Source organism: Marmota marmota, unplaced genomic scaffold (genome assembly GCF_001458135.2).
Source record: "Marmota marmota marmota unplaced genomic scaffold, marMar, whole genome shotgun sequence".
In the NCBI taxonomy this organism is placed as follows: domain Eukaryota; kingdom Metazoa; phylum Chordata; class Mammalia; order Rodentia; family Sciuridae; genus Marmota; species Marmota marmota.
This window is the reverse complement of record NW_025999982.1, coordinates 7013002-7037396: the sequence shown is the minus strand read 5'-3', so window position 1 is coordinate 7037396 and position 24395 is coordinate 7013002. Positions and strand designations below refer to the sequence as shown.

Here is a 24395-nt window from a genome sequence, read left to right as displayed (position 1 = left end):
TTGTGCTAGATCAGAGTAGTTATTTATTCTATGACTATGTGCTTTTAGTCTCTATCTTTGAATCTAAAGCTTGTTGAAATTTTGCTTTGAAGAGTGAAGGAGGGATCAAGCATTATTTTATAGTGCAGAGAGATCTAACTTAATGATGATTCAGTTTATGATTTTTTGACTTTACAATGGTGTGAAAGTGATAGGCATTCCGTAGAAGCTACATTTTTAATTTTGGCCTTTTCCTGGGCTAGTGATATATGGTATGATACTCTTTGGTGACACTTGGTCCCATCAGTGAGCCACAGCTCCCAGTCAGCCATGCGAATGCAAGGGAAGTCAACTGGGACTCTATAGTGCACTGTGTTGCCAGCAACTTTTTGGATACAGGTATTCAATAAATTAAATGAGATATTCAATGCTCACATCTGGATTAAATCACTGGACTGTCAGCTGTTCTATAGAATATCACTAATGTGGCTGGGTGGAATAGCAAAATCCAGAAGCCTTGAGGACAGGAAAATGCAAGTCATATAAATGAAAAATACATAAAGACAAAGGCATATTCTGAACATCACCAGCTCCACAGCTCTCATTCCTGAATGTTTGCATTTTGTATTTGCAAAGAAATTAAAGTAAAATCGTGAAGATACAAAAATAAATAACTAAAATAGCTCCCTTCCCCCACATCTCCTTCTCCTCTCTTCCTTGGTAATGGGAGAAATAGAATGTCTGGTGGTCCACTTTCTTTTTTTTATTTTATTTTATTTTTTTTTTTTAGTTTTTGGCGGACACAACATCTTTGTTTGTATGTGGTGCTGAGGATCGAACCCGGGCGGCACACATGCCAGGCGAGGGCGCTACCCCTTGAGTTACATCCCCAGCCCCGGTGGTCCATTTTCAAAATACAGTATTCAGCCTTAATTGGATCCAATTGTAGTCGCCCTTCCTTTTTGCCCACCTCAATTCTAAAATTAGCCAATCATGTAGATTGTACCCCTGAGTCCTCCAATCAGGGTGAAGGGCAGTGCTGCCTTAGATACATAAACCAGGGGACTGCCATTCAGTGGCTTGCTAGCCAGGTTTCCAGTAGCACAACCTTATGGCGGAAGGAAAGGTTTGTCTTACCAACCTACTTTATAGCATGTGTTTGATTTCTTATTTTTAACAGCAAATAGTTCATTCAGCTGTTTCACAAATAATAATCATTTTAATAATTTCTAGAGAAAGATATATAATATATGTATATATATATAATATATATATATATATATATATAGAGAGAGAGAGAGAGAGAGTTTTTATACAAAATATATTTTAAATTGCCAATGGACCTTTATTTATTTATATGTGGTGCTGAGAATCGAGCCCAGTGCCTCACACATGCTAGGCAAGTGCTCTACCCATGAGTCACAACCCCAGCCCCAGAGTGGTTTTTTAATTTTATTTATTTATTTTTTGGTTTTTTAATTTTAAAAAATTCTTTAATTTGTTCTAATTAGTTATACATGAAAATAGAACGCCTTTTGTCACATTGTACACAAATGACAAAGTGGTTTTTATACATGTGGCAGTTCATTTGCAGTGGACCATCTCTGGGGACCACTGCATTTATTTGGGCCACCTTAAAACTCCTTTAAATATTAATATTATATGCATACTGCCAGAACAAATATCCATTACACACTACAGGCTGCATATTTTTTTAATCATATTCCTTTTGATGACATTTCCCCCTGAGATGCACACTGAGTTCATCAGTGCCAAACATTGTGAAATGGCACAGAGTGATAGGAAAGAATTTCTTATTCTAGATCATTAATGGAAAATAATGTCTTTGACTCTCTGGTTCTTCTCATGGATTACACCAGGTTTTTCCCCTATGTATAATTTTCAGACTTGTTTCTGGAAAGGGGGAATTCTGCACAATTTGCTTGTTTTCTGGAAGCAGCAGGAAAAGCCTCATAGCCTTAGAAAAGCCTGGCCTTGGGGTGAGTAGGGGAAGCGGGAGAAAACTTTCTTGAGGAGATGGTCAGATAGGTTATTCATAGCAGCTTGTGGGGATCCAGCCCCAAGGACAGAGGTCAGACTCTGAAGTTCACATGGGCTTTTGACGATGAAGCCTGTAGAAACCTACCTCAATGTGCCATCCTGAGCACAGCCAAGAGTTCCATTCTCCATTGGGTGGCTGATGCAGAAGGGATGTGAGCCCCACTGTCACTGTGTCATCAAGGAGGAGTTAATGCCTCCCATTTGGGGGCATTAGTGGGGCCTGGGTAGCAGGTGAAGTTTATTTTCCTGAAGATGACTTTCTCAACAGCAGCTCCATTCACATCCTGGGGCTGCTTTGCAAACAAAGCTTGTGCTTTTATGACATTTTTTAAAAAATGTATTTAATGGAAGGAGTTCATTTAGACAATGAGCGGAATTAGAATACACATCCATTTTGCCATCAGTCATTGTCTAAACCACTCCACCACCCAAGAGCTGCTGCATTCTCATGAGAGGCTGGACACCAAGACTACTTCAGCAACGTAGCTTGAGAGCCCAGTGCCTCTCCTGCCTGCATCCAAGAAGAGGCAGAGTTCAAGGCCAGGACAGGGGTGTGAGGGAGCTGCCTGCAGCTGATTCTGAGACTCGGTGGATGTGGCATCTTTTCTGGACTGTATCACCACCATGCCATGGTTGGCAGGCTTCATGATCTTTACTGATTTCTAGTAGACAGTGTTTTTGTTAAAACCTCATGACACATTGATGTTACAGACGTTTTTTCTTGATCAGTGAGAATATTTCAACACAATTTTGATATCTCTGCCTGGAGATATCTTTTCATCTGTATTTTTAATGGTACCTTTCCAAACAGTATCGTCACAAGGACATTGGTTTAGTTTGACCCGAGTGAGGTAAGCTGGCTTTGCCAAGGTGTTTGGTTTTCCAGTTTCCACTTCCCATGCCAGGATTGAAGATGAAAAAGCTTGAGGGTGGTTTCATTGTCAAGTGGCATCTAATTGGTGGGGAGCTCATTAAAACAGAATTCAGGAATTTTGAAGGTCCTAAAACTTTCCAAAGGGCAAAAATCTGGTGGCAAAACATCTGCCTCTTTAGCTAGAATCACACATAATGGTCATAGATCGTTAAAAATCTGACCTAACTGAAAGGCATGGCCGTTTCATTGGAGCCTTTAAATTTGTGTAGTCATGTTCCCAAGTCCTGATTGTGTTTCTTTTAATGCCACCTTAGGTCATTGGAATCGAAGAGCCATCTGTAAACATCATTTACTGCCTCAAGTCCTTGTTTATTTACCCTGGAGATTCGGAAAGTTAAGAGAGAAAGAAAAAAAAAGCACAAAACAAAACTGCCTGCCAATCTCTCTGGGTGTTACCTTTAGCCCCAGGTAATCCATCTCTTGGCCAGGGACTGCTCCCGCTTGTAATTCTCAGCTATTGATTGAATTCTTGGTTGGAAGTTGGACCACAGATAAATTCTGAGGTCTGTGGCCCTACACGAGGAGGGGGGACATACAATTCATTCTGACACTGGTGCCTGGTGTCAGTGGGGAAAAAAGTAAAGGTTTCATTGGATTTACTCTAGCTGTGGGTCTTGTTCTCCTTCTAGAATCACTGTGTTAGTTAAAATAAGCCTTTGTACCAAAGGGAAAAAGATCCATCATGCTTGGGATTAGAGGACTCTACAGGGGAAGAGCTCAAATTTATGGAAGGAGGAGTTAATGACATTGACCCGAGGCAGCGCTCCTTACCTGGTTCACAGTCACTTGCCACTTGTAATTCTCTTTTTCCATCTCTGAAATGTCCTCTTTTCCTGCAGCTCTTTTGTCACATTTAACAATCTGCTGTTTTCCCTTTATCTCCTGAGCTTTGGCCTCTCATCATCCCTTCCCCACCCACCCTTCCCAGCTTCCGGGACACTCAGTTTCTCTTCTGTCGTTGTCTGGCACGGTGTTGGGTCTGTTTTCACATCTTCTCCGCCGCCTGGCTGCCGGGTTCCCTGGTCCAGGCTGTGCTGCTGGCTTGTTCCCCCCACCCCACCCCCCAGCACTATTTCTGACAAGGGAAACCCCACTGGTCTCCGTCTTTCTCTTTCTCTGTGTGTGTTGGGGAGAATAGGTAGGGAAGGAGGGAAAAAGGGAAGGAAGGAAGGACACAGGAAAAGAGAGACAGAATGAAAAAGCCTCAATGGCCCACGATCATGGCCCAGGGCTTTGAGAAGGGGGGGGGGGCTCTATTTTAATCAACTTTTTCATTACTGTGAACAAAATACTCCACAAGACCAAATCACAGAAGAGAAAGTTTATTTGGGGCTCACGGTTTCAGAGGCTCAGTCCCTAGGTGGCCGACTCCATCGCTCTGGGCCCAAGGTGAGCAGGATGTCATGGCAGAATGGCCTGGTGGAGGATGCTGCTCCATCCATGGCAGCAAGGAATAGGGGACAGGGGATGGGGAGAAAGGGCCACAGGGAGGATGTGCCCTTCTAGGCACACCCCTGAGGACCCACCTCCTCCAACAGCACCTCACAGCTACTACCCAGTCAGTCCATTCAAACTAGGACAACCTGATTAGGTTATGGCTCTCCTCATCGAGTCACTTTATCTCTGACTTTTCCTGCATGAACACAGGAACTTTTGGGGGACATCTCATATTCACACCATAACAGGGTCCCTCCCCTCGGGATGCTGCTGTGTATGGCACAATCAAGCACCTTCATCCATTCTGTGGGGAGCTGTCATCCTATCAGCGGGGCAGCAGTCACTGGACTGTGCTTTATCATGCACGTGACATGGGTCTGGAGGCCAAGAATGCTCACTGGAACCTTGGCGCTGGGCCTCAGCACAGCAGGGCAGCCGGCTCCCTGTGCCCTTTCTTTAGGCTGGCAGTAAGCCCTCCCAAATCAAAGCACACCCCAGAAGGCGAGGGGGTACTTCTGTCTGGTGGATACTTCCCTAGAAATGAGTGGTCATTACTTGGCTTGGGCAGGTGTCTTCCTGTGAGGTGAGGGAGAGAAGCCTCCATTTGCTCACGCAGAGCAGCAGAGGAAGGACACACAAAGGTGAGAATATCCATCGGTGAGTGGATAGAGTTGAAAGCTACATCGGTGCAGAGAAATCAAAATGCAGATATTTTGCCCACAGGTATCAGGAACTGACTGATTGTGTAACTTGCTCTCAGAGTAAGGCTTCTTAGGACCGAAACAGACAACGACCACAATTTATCTAAAAAAGTGGGGGTGGGTATTTGACGACACCTTAGGATAAGTACATTAATCTTCACACAGGGGCAACCAAAACAGTGGAAGAATTAGGGAGAATCTGCGATTCCTCTGCTGTCCTATTAGAGTGAGCTGCAAATCCCTGGAGTGAGCGATTATTTAAATTGGAGAAAAGTTTATTTTCCTGAAGATGACTCTCTCAACAGCAGCTCCATTCACATCCCGGGGCTGCTTTGCAAACAAAGCTTGTGCTTTTATGACATTTTTTAAAAAATGGATTTAATGGACGGAGTTCATTTAGACAGGGGAGATCAAATGAATGAGCGGAATTAGAATACACATCCATTTGGCCATCAGTCATTGTCTAAGCCACTCGACCACCCAACTTCTCTAAATGACACTGTAGTCTCTGTATAAAGGCTGCAGTGGATAAATTAGTACTTGGTAAGTGCTTTGAAGATGAAAATCATGATATGAAAAATGAACAAGGGATGTTTCTCCCCCCCTGGGCTGGAGTCGGCATCTTTTGTGTTTTCCCACTGCACTATGAGTCACCTGGGTTGACACTGCAGAAAATCTCCTCTCCCAAAGGAAGGGCAAGAGACACATAATAGTGACAGGCTTTTATTTGACTTACAAGGCAAATTAGGAAAGAACTCGCATCCATTCACCTCTGTATACAAGAAATTATACACCACACACATGCGCTACCTACCGATGCAGGCCATATTTTACACGAATTTATGCATTAAGAAATTGCATGAAAATGATCTTGTTTAAACATTCATGAAGAACAAACATCCCCCACAAGCACGGGAGATAGAAATTTAGCTCGGTCTCTCATGAGAGCCTGGCTCACCTCTCTCTAGGCATTTATTTTAAAAAATAGATCTGTGTCACAACCCTCCCAAACTAATGGGATCTAGAAGTGCATCTGCTTTAAGGATGTGCTGATGATTCTTAGCGGGAAGGGAGTTAGGACAACTGCAGGTTTGAAAGTAAAATGTGACCCATTTGGGCAAGTTCAATCCCCATCTAAGGCAAAGCGGGCCTTTTCCTCAACGGCTCCAGTGGCTCCCAAGCAAAGAAACCAAGATCAGAAATTGTTATTTGGTCTGATCTACGGTGGGGGCTCTTTTCTCACACAATTCTCATTTGTCCATGTTTTCTTTGCCTGGATTGCTCTGACACAATAATAGTCATGCAAGATTGTCCATGTTGACTAATTACTGATGGTTTGACAGGCCCCGGGGAAAGCTGCATCTCCTTGGTGTAAGTCAGGATCCAGGCCACTGGCTGCAGTGCTCCTCCTGGTCCCAGAGCGTACAATGTGCCGTGTAATTCTGAGCCCTGGCAGTGCCTTGCTCTCAGCTGCACCCTTAAATTGGTCACGGCTCAGAGAATGGCATTGGCAGTATGACCAGCAGGGTCATCTCTTCCTGAGGCAGCAGAGGGTGGGGGAGGAGTGCAGTGAGCAAGGTTGGATGCATTGGGGGAAAACACAGCCACTGCTAGATAAGGTCCCCCAAACAGTAGCTAATATGGCCAAAGAGGAGGAGAGAGATCTCTGCCCTCTAAGCAATTCAGATAGAGGCCAAGCACAAGAGAGTCGGAAAGTTATTGGAAAACAATTATGTTTGTCTGCTTCCTGTCAGTCTGTATCCATTGACAGAACAAAAGCCATCACAGATACTGTAGACCCACTGTGGCATTAAATAAAGTGTTTGAAATTGTACTGCTTAACATTGCTTTCAGGAGCAGAGAGTGGATTTAGGCTAGTAGATAGCAATGGAGGGACATGGTGATATCTGCAGAAGTTTCCCACATCGGGCCATTTTCTGTCCCAAGGGAATTCACTCCAGCCACAAAAAGGAATTTTTTTTAAAGTTGTTACTAATTTCGCTTCTGCTGAATATTTAAGCATGCCATTCATATAACTGTCTTAGCAGAGTAAGCCTACGTATTTTATTTGATGATGTTTTTTATAGTTTCCCTCCTAAGATCCAAAAGCGGGGTCAGTACTGTAGATTAGAATCAATTCAGCAGAGGGAAAATAAACCTTTGGAATATATTTTACCTTCCCTGAGCACGTCGCAGGCATTAGCAATAATGGGAGCCCTGTCTGCGCATGGAGAGGAAGCATCTGCCACTTAAGACTCCCAGCCATCCCTGCCCTGGCTCTGCAGCCCCCTGACCTTCACAGTGGGGACAATGATTCTGGATTCGTCATCTCCTAACTTCATGCTGCTGTGCACAGGACACACACACACACACACACACACACAATGCTCTTTCCTGGTGGAAGAAAGAGACAGGGGGGTGAGAAGGGAGGGGAGGTCTCCTACTGTGAGCTGCTGAAACACGGCCAGCACTCATGACAGCAACCAAGCTTTCAGGGCACGGAGGGGAACTGACTCTGCCCTTGGTGGCATTGTGCCATCTTTGCTAGGCTACAATTGCCCCGTTTGCTGGTCTTTTCTGAAATCAGGGGGGTACTATGGAGGCAAAGTGGAGGGTCGAGCCCTTCTTTTAGGCTAATTTTTAGTGTGACCATAAATACAACTTTTCAAACAAACACAGATGCATCAGGAAAAAAAAAAAGCCAGCACATGAAGGGTGCTGGATTTGCTATTCGAAGAGCTCACATGCTGTTTCCATGCATTCCTTCATTGAAAGACAAGGATGAATGAGGTAAGGCGCAGAATCCTCTAAGCACACCCTTCCCCTCCTCTCACCAGTGTGAGTCACAGAGGGGATGACACTGTCACTGTCTGACCTGTTCTACCTTGGCTGCTGTTCCCTCCTCGGCAGAAATTCCAGATAACACTGCTTTTACTTAGTAGATGTTGAAAAGCCATTTGTATTCGGCACCAGTTCTTTCTTCTCAGAGGCCTCACTGGGCTAAGCAGCTGGTGCTGTGGCCTCAGACAAGTCACCTCCACAAGCCTCATTCCTCACTTCTAGAGATCCCGCCAGGAGGGCTCCTCGACATCTTTCCTGTCCTGAGTCTTCCAGAGTTCCAGGAATGTGGTGTTCGGTGGGAGGTGCCTGAGGCCATCAAAGCCATGCCTGAAATCCAGAGTCATTTTTTAAAAGAAGGCAACTTTGCAGTGTCATTGGCTGTGCAGTTCGTCATTTAGCTGCTCAAAGACAGAAATGGCCAAGAGTTGTTGACGGACATAAGCCCCTCCCAAGTTTGTGGGAGCTGGCCGGAGTGCTGAAGCTGGCCACCATTCACAGCTGAGCCACTCAAAGCCAGCGGGACGCCTGCTGGTCAGCAATAGTCCCCCCAGGACAGAGGCAGGCAGGAGAGTTCTCAGCAAGTGCCAAACTTAGACTATGGCAGCAGGCATGTAAACAACCCATGGAATTTCAGAGTACATTGCATTCGATGGTTCCCAGACCTGTTGGAGCTATATTTAGCATAGGCAAGTTTGGGAATGGCTCAGAGGGCGTGCAGTGCCATTCAAATGAATATTAAGAAATACTACAGGGTCTTGGAACAAGGAAAAACATTCTGCAGTTTGGTATCTAGTATGCATTTGTGGAAAAAAAAACAACCCAAAACTTCCTCACCGTTAACAGCCTTGGGGTGGGGGTGTGATAAGCCTCCTGAAGCCAGGAATCACCAGGTCCAGCTGGGGAAAGAACTCCACTTACAGTTTAAATTAAATTGTCTGAGCTTCCTTAACTACTAACCCTTTTCTCCCCCACAACCTCTTCCCTCAACAACGTATTTCAGGCAGATTTTATCAATCTTTTTCTTTGTGGCTGTGTAATAATGATTCTCAAAAATCATCCAATTTATCCCAAGCTGAAATACCTGCACCAGAGCTGCTCATCTCCCTGAGAGGAAGCAAGTCAGGGTCACACTAGAAGCCCGCCCTGGTTCCGGGGGAGCAGAAAGCCCTCCCCTACCCCGCTGTCTGGGTCCAGGACGTGGTCTGTCTGCAAGGCTCCTTTCTTTAGCCTGAGGTTCCACTTCCCTATTAACATAGACACAACACTCCACTGAAGCTGAAGTATAAGAAATTTTCTGCTTGATGTGTTTTATGTCCCATTATTTCCCCTGCATGTCACATGCCTCTCTGAGGGGCACAGAAGAATGTGTCTGGTGTAAGCTTTGGGGAGGGTCCCCCACCATTGAAACAGGAGGAAGAAGAGATCAGTTCACAAGGGAATGCATCCAAAGCGTCTCCCTCTGCCCTTGCAGGGACCCAGACTCCCAGGAGTTCTCTCCTGCTCTGGCAGCTTCCTTTGCTTCCGTATATCCATTGCCCACATCCCTAGGATGGCTATCCTCCTTTTAGTCTGGGGTCTGCTTTCTCAGCACATCCCGATGGGATGAGGCTGGAGGCAGGTGAACATTAATTAGCTCAAAGTGTGGGGGAGTCAAATCAACTACTACCCCACTCCCCCAGACATCATCACAGCCACCAGGTTGTAGTTCTCATTTCCACTGGGTGGGAGAAATCAGGACTGGCACATGGAGTCTATTCACAGCCATTAAAGAAAAATACATAAAGTATATTCAAGCTCTCAAGTGGGGGAATTTGAAAGGCAGAGAGGGAGCCTGCCTTTCCAGGGTAACGATGGGGACCTTAGTTTCCCTAGAAGAGTCTCTTCTTGGTCACATCCTTAAAGTTAGAGGGTGTGCCCAAACTCCCAGTCAAGATACAGAATCTGGTCACAGATAAAAAGCGTTTCCGTGGAGAGGTGGGGTGGTGGGGAGGTGAGGGAATACATCTCTCAGCCCTCTGGATTCCCGGCAATGGCAGGTCATTACACTCACAGTGGGACATTCCTTAAGTGTCCCTAGTTGAACCCCAGAGGCTCCTTGAACATCTTTAGAACAGAATGGGGACCTCATACCCCAGGGCAAGGCTCTTTGGGGGTAAGCCGCCCTGGTTCCCAGGGTTCAGCAGAAGCAGGCATCAAGCAGTTCAAATACCCAGGGGAGAAGGGGGCCCAGCTACAAGAGTCTTCGGGCATCTTCTCAGTGCTTATTCTCAACACCCCTCAGTCACTTCCAGAAACAGCTGCTGCCAGTGACCCAAACAAAGCTAGGGAGAAACTGGGTGGTGAGATGAGGGGACAGACAAGGGAAACAAGCGACCCAGATGCACAAAGAGCTTCCCTTAATGAGGAGGTGGATGAGGGAGGCGACCCCAGGTGGACGAAGCAGACTTGGCTCACATAAGTTCTGTGTCCAGCTGAGGTTACACTGGCATCTTTCAGAACCAGCTCCCCTTGCAAGCCCCCATCCCACTAATAAGCCATTGACCTTGAGTTTGAGTCTGGGGTTGATTTGCTGCTCTGTCTGGGGGAACCCCAAGGGCCTTGTGGCTTTAACAGGAAGAAATCCTCCTCGACTGGCCAGCAATTGTTTTTCCTCTCCTCCTGCCACACTGATCAAATTAGCGGGCTGCTTCTCCTCAGAGAAAATGTGTCCATGGTCCCAGGAGGCAATGCCCATTTGCCTGTCTGATGGGTCTGGGGAGGGAAAGCAGGGAGGTATGTGTGCATGTGTCCCTTCCCCTGTCCCTGGGAGGGTCTCTCCCACCTGTAATGATCCAGCGGGCAGCATGGACCCCAGGAGGGGTGGTGCGGGGTCTCAGCTGCAGGAGGCCTGGCAGGTGGCTGCATACACACTGCTGCCCACTGTGGCCCCGCTGCTCAGGCTGCTGGTGGGACACTTGAGGGGCTTCATGCTGCTGTCCCTCTGGATGTGCAAATGCTCGAGCCGCCAGCGCTCCCAGCTCTTCCGAAACTCCATCTGGACCTTCCTCGGGAAAAGGAGGGGAACAAAAGCCATCATGCAAACCCACTGTCCACAAAATGGCCCCGTTATTACATTAGCAGGGAAGGGAAAAAATCCACGGCATGATATTAAGAGACACAAGTCAAGGCCTCCGGGCGCCTAAATTAATATCCCAATAAAATTGTTTATTGTTGTCTCCTATTTTCTGCCGCTCTTCAGGAGAGAGATGGGCTTGATGACCTAATTGGTCTTTTCCATCTCTAAACTCCGCGATCCGGCTAAGTACCTTTTACAATCCATCACAATATTAGTTCACGAAAGAGAATGGGAGGGAGAGAGAAGTGGAGAGGAGGGAATCTGACTTCAGGACATGCTCTCCCACTGCAGCGAGGATGCCTGAAGGGGAGATGGAGGAGGATGGTGCCCCCTGACCCTCAAGCTGTCTACAGCAGACCCTCTAAGCTCCCTGAGGGCTCTGACCCAGCCGCCATGACTCCCAGGAGGAAGGAGCAAAGGAAACAAGGAGGCTGAGACCAGGGGAGGACCAGGGCTTCCCAGCCTGTGCAATCCTGTGCAGGGAGACTGCGGTGAGTCTGGGGGTGCAGCCAGCCCAGCTGAGCTCGGTCAGCCAAAATCGTCATTGTGCTGGGTTGTGGCCTCCCCATAAGAACCATCTTCTTAAGAGGGCTGACGTTTGGGAACCAGATGGATTGTTGGGGGCAGAAACATGGTGGAGCCCCAACCCCTCAAGGGCTTGTGGCAATGCTATGGCCCCAACTGTGGTTCCCAGAGACGGCTTCTGGAACTTGCACAGCTGATCCCGACCAGACTGGACTGCTCTTCTGGGTGGTGTTCCCATAAGTTTGCTTTGCAGAGCTGCTTTGATGCCTCTGCACCCCACCTTCCCACACTGGAGAGCCTAGAACCCAGGCTCCTCTCAGTCCCAAGGCCCCAGGAGGGCCAGCTGCCAGAAGCTGTGGGTAAGGGGCTCTCTGCCAATCCCCTCCCCAGCCCCAGGGCAAACAGCCCTCCTCTCCCCCTCCTTTGTCATTCATCTAGCTAAGCCTGCATGACGCCTGGTGTGGCTGCATGCCATCCCTTAAAAGAACTTTTTCTGTGCAGAGTAGAGCTGAGATCGCCCAGAGCCTGCCTGCCAGGATGCGTTGGTATCCCAGGCAGCAACCCAGAACCCAGGCCTGGGTGGGGAGGGAAGGAGGGCTCCCTGCTCTGCTCCCTGCCCCCACCCCCAGCTTGGGTCCCACCCGAGACCCATGGTGGCCTGTCTTTGTGCAGCTGCAAGAAGACCAGTCCTACCTCACAGCCCTCCTCTGACGAAGTGAGGTAGAAAGATGGGGAAATGAGGCACACCCACAGGAACCCACCTCAGAGACTGAAGAGGTCACAGGGACACCAGCAGGACTTAACAGTACCAGCATGCCACAATCTCCTTATCTCCATTTCCCTCAGCACTTCCTCCCTCTCTCCCTCCCTCTCTCCCTCTCTCCCTCTCTCCCTCTCTCTCTCTCTCTCTCTCTCTCTCTCTGGAGCAGGGATTGAGCCCAGGGGCACTCAACCAATCAGCCACACCCCCAGTCCTTTTTTTTTTTTTTGTATTTTATTTAGAGACAGGGTTACTAGGGCCTTGCTAAGTTGCTGAGGCTGGCTTGGAACTCACAATCCTCCTGCCTCAGCCTCCCAAGCTGCTGGTATTATAGGCATGCACCACCGCGCCCGGTCCTCAGCACTTTTTCTTAACCTCCACGGTGACCCCTGTAATCACAACTGTCCTTAAGAACCACCATCTACATGCCCGGCATTTTTCATAGATTATCTTGGTTAATTTTCTCATCAACCCTACACAGTAGCTCCTGTTCTCATTCCCCAAGTAAAGACGAAGAAATGGAGTGCAGAATATTTCAGCGTTCCCCAGTGTCTGGGGGTAGGATTTGAGTTTAGATCCAGCCTGGCCCCAGTCCCTGGCTCCTCACCCTTGGCCTCCTGCCTGCCACAGTTCTGGAGGCCCTGCTTGTCCCTGGCCGTGGCTCTTCCCCACTTCACATGACTCCCAGCATCTCTGCACTGAGCGCAGTCCACCCGGGAGGCTGCGGGTGCTCACTCCCTGTGTTTTAAATGAGCCCGAGGAACTCATGTGAATAAATGGGCCTCTATCACCAGGTTCCTTCTGCTACTCAGTTATGAAAAAGAAAGGATAGGGACAGCAGTCCTGGACACCTGCCCCAGCACTTCCTCCTGCACGGTTTGATTTCCCTCCTCCCTGCCCTCTGGGCTCTGAAGTGCAGGGCACATATTCCGAGCACCCTCTCCAGCCAAGCACCATGCCTGGCTCAGGATTTGGGGTGAATCAGAAAAGCTCATCCACTTCCATTTACCCTTGGGGATTTGAGGCAAGGGAGGCAAGGTGACTTGCCCTGGGTCACACAGTTTGGCAGGACAGAGCCAGGATCAGGACACATGACTCCCGTGTTACCTCACTTGGACTCTCAGGCATGACCTCCAGATAAATCATCTCCAGGCCCTTCCCTGTCCCCACTCCTGCCCACAAGTAGTTGGTAAAGGCCTTCAGAGTCACACGGGGCCCATGCTCAAGTCATCTTTTTTCCTGGCATTGCCATGGCAACCCTGGGTCTGGAGAATAGCTCTTGTGGGCAGAGGCTTCAACCACGTGTGTCTTTTGTGGCCCAGTGATGGGGATGTGTCTGTCCTTGTACCTAAAAGAACCAGGGCACGAGGAGTCTCTGGGTGGGTTTAAAGGAACTGGGTGATGACCTGAAGGGAGAGGGGCTCTCGGGGCCCACTGAGTGACACAGCCTGAGGGGAGAGGCCAGCAGGGCCTGGCCTGCCAAAGAGGTGCAACCCTGGGGATTCGGGGTCAAGTTCTTTCCAAGGGCAGAGCACGGATGTGTGACCATCCTGCCCTCCTTACACAGTGGGGCCAGCGGTGGATGATGGGTGAGGAGGGAGGGAACTGGGTGACCGGGCTCTAAGGGGTAGAGCGGGGAGATGGGGCTGACTTGGGGGGCCCGGGAGAGACCACAGCAGTGGTGGGGTAGCTGAGCACTTGTGCATGGGGACAGGGCTACAGTGAGCATGCTGCTACAGGGTGGCTTTGGGGACAGAAGATGGAGAAGTGGGACTTGGGACTGAGAAGGTGACAAGGTGGCAGTAGGGAACCTCGGTCTCTCCTCACAGGCTTTGCTCCTCATCCCCACACAGGGATACATGCTGCCCTGTCCTTGTCCCCATCTCACTACCAGGCTGAAATGTGAAGGCCCAGAGTGCAGGCCAGGACCCACCACCCTGGCTGAGAACCATCCCTGAAGGGACGGCACCCTGGGGAGCTGGGGTCCTCGAATGCCAGTATTTGCATCAGCTTCTAAGGAGTTCCTCACGAGGACTGGGCTGTGGGCGAGAAGCAGGGCTGCTGTGTCCTGTGGATCCAGAGCCTGCAAGATGGATCCCTGAGTGTCCTCATTACCCTCCCTCCTGGACCACCCTCCAAATTGAACCTGGGGGCCCTCCGTGGCCTGCCCACAGAAGCAGCCAGAATTCCATTTATGACCCACCTCTCACCTGGTGCTGCCTCCACATCCCCAGCTCCACCTGCCCTGAGTGTTAGTGGGATCCCTAACCCCAGCCCACTGGCCCTTCCACCTTCTAGCTGTTGAACTGGGGCTACTCATTTCCCCTTGCTGAGTCTTAATTTTCTCATCTGAAAAATGGGGCTCACACCTGCTGTGCAGGGTTGGCTGCACCTGAGCACCTTATCTGCAGTAAGCCCATAGAAAACACTGGCTTCCCCGCACTTGGAGATGGGAAGGCCACTCCAGCCCCTTAGGAGGCCAGTTCAGGGGAAGCTGGAGGAGGCCACAGGGACAGGAGATGCCCCCTCCCTTTCACCCAGTCTCATTTTCTCTGCAGTGTCCTCTGAAATGTCCTAGGCCCTGGTCTCTGGGAATCACTGAGCACTGGAATGACAGGGACTAGCTCCCCGTTACTGAGCATCAGGAGATGAGGTACACACTGCTTCACGACAATTAATAACTCTGAGGAGCCGGGGTGGGCCTTCAGTGCCTGGCCTTGATGGAAGGCCCTATTCTTGGCTCCCCCTTCCTGTCTTTTCCAGACTTTATTTACCTAATCCTCAGGAATCTCAGAGGTGGGCATCCTAGCCTTCCTCATCATTTTGTAGATGAGGAAGTTCAGACAAAGTCACGCAGCTCATTAAGTGATGGGGCCTGGGTTGGAGCAGAGGTCTGACATGAAGCCCACATCCGTGCCTCTTTCCTGCTATTTCACATGGCTTCTTTGGGTCAATTCACAGTTCCCTGAAGTATCTACTGTCCCTTGCTCATCCCCAACACTGGTAGCCAAAGACACGTCTACATTAATGCACTAAGATCTCTGAGCTCTGGAATCCCGGGTTCAGTGACACAGAAATCACATGAAGAGCTCCAGGTCTTTGAGGCCCAGTGTCCCTGGGTCTCCTGAGTCCCACAGACGCAAACCCTCATGGTGTCCTCAATGGCCCAGGAGTTAACAGAGTCACGTATTTCCCTTCCAGACTATGCGTGGAGAGTCGCCCCCACCCCTGCCCAGGGCTAACAGTGTTGTGGCTACTTCCCCAGGAGCCCTGGAGCTGCACCTGTGACTACTGTCCCCTCTGGATGGGATTGGCAGGGGGAGAAGCTGTGGCATTTCTGATGCTCAGTTTGATGGCCTTTGGGAGACATTTCTATGCTCTGACAAAACCCAAGAACCTTGGCAGCGGGGCCTTTCCTATGTGCCCACAGACATGCCCCTCCTCCCGGGACCTCCAAGTAAAAGGGAGGGAGGGCTGTGGTTCTGCAGGTGTGGGGTCAGCAAGAACCTCTTCTCCCACTCCATGGGGTGCTGAAGGCCACCCAGCCCCAGAAGGTCTCCCCTTCCCCAGGGAGCGGCGGAGCTCTTGCCTGTGTATAGAAAGAACAGGATGCTTTCTTCTGTAAGTCAGAATTCACTTGAATGCCGGCTCTGCCACAATTTCTAAGCCAAACCTGGGGCAGTTTTCCTGCACACTCTCACCCAATGTTCTCAGGGGTGGGGACTGGGAATGTTAAAATCAGAATTTTGACAGGCTTTTTTTTTTTTTTTAAGTGGGGAGAGGGATGGCAATTAAATGAGATAGTGATTACTAAAGCCCAAGTATGTGTGTGTTGAATCACCTTGGAACAAAGAGTAGTCCCCACCCTAGTAATTCACTCAGGACCCCCTGCATGGCCCTGGATCCTCCCCAAGCTCTCATAGTGACAGGAGAGAAGGGGGGAGGGGGGGAGGGACATGAGAGAAGTATACAGGTGAGCCAAGCACGGAACTGAATTGCAGACCAGAGCCTTCCTCGACTCTAGGGGGTGAGTAGGGGGTTTCCTCTGGAAAGACTGATGGGAGTCTCCATCGCACAACTCCAGACCAGCCAGTGGTACAGCCCAGGGGATCCCCCATCCCTCCTCAGACCTTACCTCGCTGTTGACAAAGCAGTATAAGATGGCCACCATCAGCCCCTGGAAATGAGAGGCAGGTCAGCAGAGGGCAGGGTGGCAGGGGCTCTGCGGCAGGCCCTAGTTGGAAGGGCCTTGAGGCTTCTGCCCTGACATCCCCCTCCCCAAATCAGGCAGCCCAGGCAGACCCAGGGACTGACCATGGTTCCTTCCTCTCCCTTTCTGGAGGGGCAAGAGGCCCTTGGCTCACACCTGCAAAAGTGCTAATACCCTTTCTCCTGAGGAAGCCAGATGCAGGAAAGCATAGCACCTCCAAACAGGGAGAATTCTCCCACCCCAGCCCCCTCAGAAGACCCAGTGCTCCAGAACTGTGTTCCACTTGTGTGTGTCCCCACATGCACATGTATGTAAATGCACACGTGTGGGCTCATGTGCTTATAGGCCTCCTATAACACTCTGAGGGGCTGGGGTCAGTAACATTGTTACACCACTGAAGCAGCTTCTAAACGTAGTAGAAGGCTACTTCTTGTTTTAGTACTTTTGAGCCTCAGTTTCCTCCTCTGTCAAATGAGGGTTACTGCATTCTGGGAGGATTAAATGCCCCATGCATGAAGCACATGGTACGGTGCCCACCACTCAGAAGATGGCAATTGTGAGGCAGGCTGGGTGCCCAGGATCACATCTGAGAAGAATTCTTTTTTTTTTTTTGGTACTGGGGATTGAACCCAGGGGCACTCAACCACTGAGCCACACCCTCAGCCCTTTTTTGTATTTTATTTAGAGACAGGGTCTCGCTGAGTTGTTTAGTGCCTCGCTTTTGCTGAGGCTGGCTTTGAACTTGCCATCCTCCTGCCTCAGCCTCCCAAGCCACTGGGATTAAAGGCATGAGCCACCACACCCAGCCTGAGAAGGATTCTTGTCCCATGTGCTTACAGAGAAAACTGGCCAGCATGTCAGGAAAGCTGGGGGTACTGGCTCTGGCTCTAATCTGACCATGTGACTCTGGGCAGGGGTCACCCCCAGGCCTTGGCCTGCTCATTTTTCCCACCTGCGTGATGCAAGCTATGTCTGTCCCTCCCCCATTCTGGAAGTTCCCAGCTGAGAGTCACCTGGAAAGAGGTGAAGGACAGCTCTGTGAACAGCTTGATGAAGCGCAGGGTTCCCCGGGCATGTTCGTCCATCACGAAAGCAAAGATGACCTCGTGGGTCCCCAGCAGGGGGATGAGCGTCAGTGTGGACTTGGCAAGTCTGGGGGAAGGGGAGACCTCTGGAGTTATTCTGGACCTTGCACACCAATTCTTTCCTCCATCTGTGCCCTCCCCTCTTCCTGCCAGGACCTGGCATCTGGGACATGGTCACTCCTGCCCTCCCAACCCCCTGCAAAGCCCAGGGGCTGCCCAAGGACAAGGTGAGGGAAAGGTTTGGGGCTCCGAGGTCAGGCCTGGGTGGGAGAAGCGATTCCTAACCCTAACTCGCCCTCCTAACTAAGCGTCCCCGTATCTCTCTGCTAGAATCGAGGGCTGAGGGGCCCCAACAAAGCCAGCTTGGTGAGGTCACCTGCATTTGATGTCTGTCTTGCACATGAGATTGGCCTTCAGTTTGGACACCACGATGCAGATGACCCGGACAAAGATGAAGAAGTTGACCTGTGGAGCATGTGGGCAGGTGGCTGGGGACCCTCCTTGCACCCTTGCCCTGGCTCCAGCCCACCATAGCTCCCATGCCTACCCCCCTACACACCATCACTCACCCCAATGGCAAAAAGAATGGGCAGTCGGATAATGAGCCAGTAGTTCATGTTGGAGTTCCTGGTCCAGCAGCTGGGGGAAGGGGGGAGGCACACGATGCATCCAGCTGATCTCAGGTGCCACAGATACATGCGGCCACACAGTCACCCATACACATAGAGTCCCAAATACATGGTCACACAAAGGGAGATACCCAGAGTCCCCAACAAGTATTCATGGCCCCGTGAACACAATCCTGTGTGTACCCAGCATCATACACAAAATAACAGACATTCACTCACAGACATACAAAAAAATCCTGCAGGAAGGAACCATGTGCCCCACGGATCTGCACCATTTGTTATCACACCAACCACGGGCAGGGGCCAGAGCAGGGATTAGAGAATTGCATTCAAAATGTTAAGCTCCGGGTCCCTCTGTTTATCCTCCCATATCCCCAGGGCCCAAGGAATCCAGTGGACTTTGAGGATGGGGATCTTAGCACATCCATGCGCTTGGCACAGGACACTCACCCCTCGTCCTCATAGAGGTACTTGACGATGCCCCAGGGGATGACAAACAGCAGGGGAACACCTGAGAGGAGAGAGGGGGAGAGAGAGGGGACAGAGGCTGGCAGACCACAACTATTGCCATGCATGCCCACGGCCATGCATGAGCCCCACCTCAGCCGGCCCTTCCCACCCCAACCCCCTCTGCTTGTCTGGCCCCAAACCACGTTTCTAAGGGGGCCTAGGTGCACAGGAGACCGGAGGCGCAGCAGGAACCCCACGCTGATGCCCCGCACTCTCCCTTAGAGAGGTCCTCACAGTTCAGCCCTCCCCCACACCAGGCACTCTGTCAGGACTTGCTCCCAGGATCCTGGCAGAGACACTGGGACATGGACACCCACTCAGCAGGGGACAGGGCTGTGCAGTGGGGAGGACGTGCTGGACGGGGAAGGGACACTCTCTGATGCTCTTGTCCTCAGTTCATCCTACACACCACTCAGTCTCCCCCTTCAGACACCCGAAGTCCCTTCAGTGTTTTGTTCCCTATGCCCATTCTCTGCTCAGGGCGGAAGCCTGGAGGAGAGACGGAGGCCCTGTGCTGGACACCAACATGCCCACTGAGTGCCTGCAGCCTTCAACAACAACAGCCCCAACAGCAGTGAGACCCCTCCGCTTGGCCAAGTGCGTAACGTGGGTAAGCACTCCCCAAGGTTCCCGGGTGGTGCTCATGGGAAGTGGTGGGACCTGTAAGAGGTGGGGCCTTGGAGGAAGTCCTTAGGTCACTGGGGGATTTGGGGATCCCTGCCTGCCTAGCCTCTCCCTTTGACTTCCTGGCCAGGAGATGAGCTGCTTGCTCAGCCACGTGGGTCCTTCCATTGCCATCTAGGACCCCTACCAAAGGCCCAAAGCAATGGCTCTGTCCAATCCTGGACTGGAAACTACAGAAATATGAGCTAAATAACCCTTTTCTCTTTATAAGTTAATTGTCTCAGGTATTCCATTATATTCATGCAAAGCTAATCCAGCTGAGACGGACTGGTGTGGTAGATGTCACCCGGTGATTCTTACCTCATGGTATTCATAGCCTTGGATAATCCCACTATATCAGGATTGTTTTGTGTGACAAATCACATAGGGCAAGAGTGATGGTGTGTCGCTTTTGAGATTAGGTTATAAAAAACTCTGCATCTCGCCTGGGGCTCTCTCTTTCTCTCATCATTTACTGTAGGGAAATCAGTTGTCACCCACGAGGGCACTCAGATGACCTGCAGAGAGGCTCCCGCAGCAAGGAATGAGGCTTCCTGCCAACAGCCTCCTGAATGAGCTTCAAAGTGGCTTCTCCACCCCTGGTTAAGCTTTGAGATGACAGCAACCAGGACCTTCAGCTTAACCAATCTCAGTCAGCAATCCTGGGCCAGGGGTACCCAGGTAAGTTGAGCCTAGATTCCTGAGCATAGAGACTGTGAGATGATAAATGCTTGTTGCTTTAAGCAGCTAAACTTGGTCTATATCCATTAGTTACATACCAGTAGATAACTAATAGATCAGTTTCTAGTTCTGCAGCTTAATCTGTCTTGGTTAATTGAACATTGGATTATCCACTCTTAGGTGACAAAGAGATGGATCAGGAGCTCAGAAGCACACAGTGGGACCAGAATCCAGGGCTGCAATCTCCCACCCACTCTGATCACCCTCCAGACTTTCTGCACCACTCTCTCCATGCCTGTCTCTACCAACGCAGCTCTCGAGTTGGACACGTGAGGTGTGTGGACATGGATGGGTGTGTGGGGTAGGGTCCTTGCATGTGCATGTGTGGCTTTGAGGGGTCTCCCCCAGGAGCACCTTTCCGGGGCAGAACCTCCTCAGAGCCACCACATCATCAACATCCTCAACTTGTTGATGTCCACACAACAGCAGCTACTCAGCGGCTCATGTGCCCGGGGCCAATGTGCCTGATGACGCAGGCGGAGGGAGGATGGAACACTCTCTTCACCGGGTCTCTTTCTCCTGGCCCATTTACATTTACACAAACCAGACCCTCAGTATCCACAATGACATAAAAATAGACCTGCGTGAGACCGGACAGGAAGTGGATGACTTCGAACAGTCCCAGAACAGAGTGTGGGCCCTACTGCGAAGAAGCTGTTCAGTAAGAACAGGACCAATGAATGAATGAGTCAACACACCAAGGAGGGGAGGGAAGCTCTCCAGGCCAGAACAGGCCCCCTCCCTGAGTCAAACACACAGACAGAAACTTCCTGTTGGGCATCTCCAGCCACCTGCTGTCCCTTCCCTCTGAGACCCTGCTCCAGGATGGGGGAGCTCACTCATGTTCTCAGCCAGGGAGAGCTTCATGCCTCCATTACCATCTCCCAAACAAAGCCTTTTGAAAAGCAAGAGCACAACCCTGCTACACGCAAAACTGCCCAGTCCAGGATGGCCAACTCACTCTCCCATTTAGAAACCAAGTCAGACGGGGTGGGGGACAGAAATGTCAAATTAAGACACAGAGAACTGGCTCTGAGAAGTGATGTTCCCCTCCTCCCTCACTGGCCTTCCTTCCCCTGCCGTTTCCAGGGGTACCCAACCACTCATGGACCGTGACAGAGGTTGACTTGTCTTTTGGGGGTTCGGCCCAACTGCACTGGAGTCCTAGTTCTGATTCTGCTTGTACAGGATGCCTAAAGTTGTTCCTGAGCATCCTAATTTGGACTGGGCCTCCTGGCATCACGACAGAGCCCTAAGGTCCCTGTGAATCCTGACCCCCCGCCCCCACTCTGTTTGGCTGGCTTGTCTCTCTCTGCCTCTCCCTACTCCAGGTCCTCAAGTAGAAGACATTCTTTGGTTGGGGAGGGCATCTCCCTGGTCCTGCCCTCATTCTCCACAGACCCTGAGCCCCGAGCTAGGATGTGAGGTGGCAGGAAAAAGGCCCCTTCCCCCACCGCCCACCCAGAGACCTCCAAGGCACCCGTGTATCCCCACCAGCCCCACCAGCCTCCCTGCTCTGCTGCACACCACACCATCCCTTTGATTGGTCCTGCCTTCAGGTCGCTATGGTGACAGGCACTGACAGCACTGATGCTATTTCCCAGAATGAACAGGCATGGTCCCCCACCCTGAGGACAGCCTTGCCTGAGCAGCCCTCAATGACCTGCCTCCTCCCCAACCCAGGGAGCTGCAGGGCTCTTCAGCTGCCTGATGGACTGCCAGGCAGGATGAAGAAGGCTGGGAGGCGAGGAAGGGCCTCCTGGGTGCAGGTGGGAGGGTCCTGGGGGAGGAGGTGGAGGGAGGGGCAGGGATCTGCACTGGGAAGTCAGGCCTACTGCCACCTGTCCAGAGGCCTGATCCTGCTGAGGGGCCTGTAGAACACTGAAGAGCTGGAGCACCAGCCAAGCCCCCTTGCAGGCGTCCCAGGAGCTGGGAGACGGGCTACAGTGCCTGCTCTTCTTCTAAGGCCCTGTCCCGCTCTAGGTTTTGGTGTCTGTAAGACACTGGTCACACTAAAACCTCTCCGGAGCGTCTCTTCTAGGATGGAGCTGAGGCACACCAGAAAAAATGAATGCCACCTGAGGACAGAACAGGAGGCTGAGGGCTGGGGAGGGCAGAGCTCTGAGGGCCCAGCAGCCTGAGGAAGCTTCCAGAAGACAGGGCTGGCAGCTCTGGGACATTCCTGGACCAAGAACAGACTTGTAAAGGACCAGGAGGGAGAAAGGTGGCAGGCATCTGCTGGAGCAGAGCTGGGAAGTCCCTGGAGTCCTGGGCAGCACTGGCCAAAGTTTCCCAGGGGAGGTGCACGAAGGGCCAATGGACAGTCGAGCGTGGGAGGTGGTGAGGTATGAGGACGCCAGACATGCAGAGTCCACGGCAGATTGGGGGGTCAGTGGGCAGGGCCTACTCTGGGCTCCGTCTCCGGTGGTGCCTGTGGGCTCCTCCAGGAAGGGATGTCACAGGCTTTGCTGGTGGTGCAGAGCTCCTAGCCCCCCGCGGAACTCCAACGGGCCCCTCATCACTATCCCGCGTGGCGAGAGGCAGAAGCACAACCAGAAATGTTCCAGCAAAAAAAAAAGACACGATGGTTCTTGGCAAACTTTTTTGGCTAGGACATTTCCGGCTGGGCTCCAGGCACATCCGTGGTCCACCGGCTTCCTGGGCTCTCCTCTGACCCGCCTCTTCATCACCATGAGACAGAACCCGTCCCCTCAGGCCCCATCCTCCTGACCACTCCTCCTCGAGCCAGGACTCACCACTGCCCTCAGAGCCAAGGGCTGAGGTGGCCTTGTGTGGCCTGGTGTGGAGGTCCTTCCCCACAGGACCTCAGAAGCAGGGGTTTGTGGACAGGGCCATGTCCTCCGTGGCTATATGGTTGTGGTAGAGGTGGTATTTGGCCAGGGGGTTGGAGATTTCCATTATGGGAGGACAGTTACACAACAGGTATGTCGTGGAGTGAGACCCGTAACCCCCTGCGGTGCCCAGTGATCCCCTCAGCGAGAGGTCCTGTGCTCAGGACTAATCGGTGGGCTCTGCCCCTTGGCCTGGCAGGGTGTTCTGGGCACCAAGTTGGGAGGGGCATCAGGGTCTCCCACCCCCATGCGGCAGGTCCAGGTGGGGGTCTGGTGAGGTCAGTGACATGACATGATGGTAGGCCTTACCCCAGCCTACGCTCAGGTAGACCCTGAAGATGCGCTGCTCCGAGAAGACGGAGAAGGCCAGCAGGGTGTACAGGTAGACGCCCTCCACCAGCAGCCAGTAGTAGTTGGCTGCCACGCAGTACTGCATGAGTAGGAACACCAGGCGGCAGCCCAGAGAGTCCTGGGGGCAGGGGAAGGACCTGGTGAGATGGCAGCCCTGCCTCCTGCTAGGCCGTTGCTACCCTTCCCTGTCCGCCCCAGCTGCTGGCCTGCCATGGTCATGCGGGATGAGGGCGCTCACATCCTCTGGCCAGGGCTGTGCCAGGAAGGTCTGCCTTACCTCAGGGAGCCGCCCTCCCTCAGGGAAGGAAGCACCGTGATGTCACCCCCATGAGGGGAGAAGCAACCTCACAGGGGTTGACGACACAGCTCCCAGGGGCAGACGGCTCTCTTTGGTCAGATTGAGAACCCCCGGGGACAGGGCCTTCACCCTGAGACTGGAGTCGCTGGTGAGACTCCTCTCTCATTGGAATGGAAGGTCCCAAAGGGGATTGCCTCTCCCACGGGACTAGGGCTCCCTGAGGGCCAAGCCCGGGCAGCTCTTGCCTCTCCTGTCCCAGGCCTAACTGGAGTGGGAGGAGCAGGGCTTCACCAACCATCTGCCACCACCCCCCAGGCGCCTCCTGGGCACAGGACACACCTGGTAGGAGAGGAGCCCGTCCCACTGGTGCTGCTGGGCGGCTGTGCTGTACATCCACTTGAGGGCCGCGTCCTTGATGAAGACGGACAGCGCTCGCAGGATGAAGGATGCAAACAGGTTCAGGTGGATGTAGTTCCGGGTGCAGTGCAGGTGTCTGAGGGAGAAAGCAGGCCCATCCCTAGCAAGATGGCCAACAGTCCTACTCTGCAAGCCCCAGCTCTCTGGCCACACCACTGGGCATGTTTCCAGCTCTTCCTTCCTCTTCAAAGGCCCTTCTCCCCCATAGCCTGGAAAACCCTCTGGTCCAGCTCAAGTCCTGCCTCTCCATGAAGCCTCAGCTGTCAGGCACTGCCCTGTCCTCCGA

General features: G+C 51.6%; 1 protein-coding gene across 1 annotated transcript in view; it reads right to left on the bottom strand.

The window, feature by feature from the left end:
- Positions 1 to 10687: 10687 nt before the first annotated feature.
- Glp1r (glucagon like peptide 1 receptor) overlaps positions 10688 to 24395 on the bottom strand; it is a 32460-nt gene continuing 18752 nt past the window's right edge. Inside the window, 8 exon segments of the mRNA XM_048805238.1 lie at positions 10688 to 10993; positions 16489 to 16530; positions 17577 to 17715; positions 18025 to 18113; positions 18218 to 18287; positions 18728 to 18788; positions 23353 to 23512; positions 24032 to 24185. Of these exon segments, the coding sequence (XP_048661195.1) occupies positions 10826 to 10993; positions 16489 to 16530; positions 17577 to 17715; positions 18025 to 18113; positions 18218 to 18287; positions 18728 to 18788; positions 23353 to 23512; positions 24032 to 24185 (883 nt within the window). The 3' untranslated portion in view covers positions 10688 to 10825.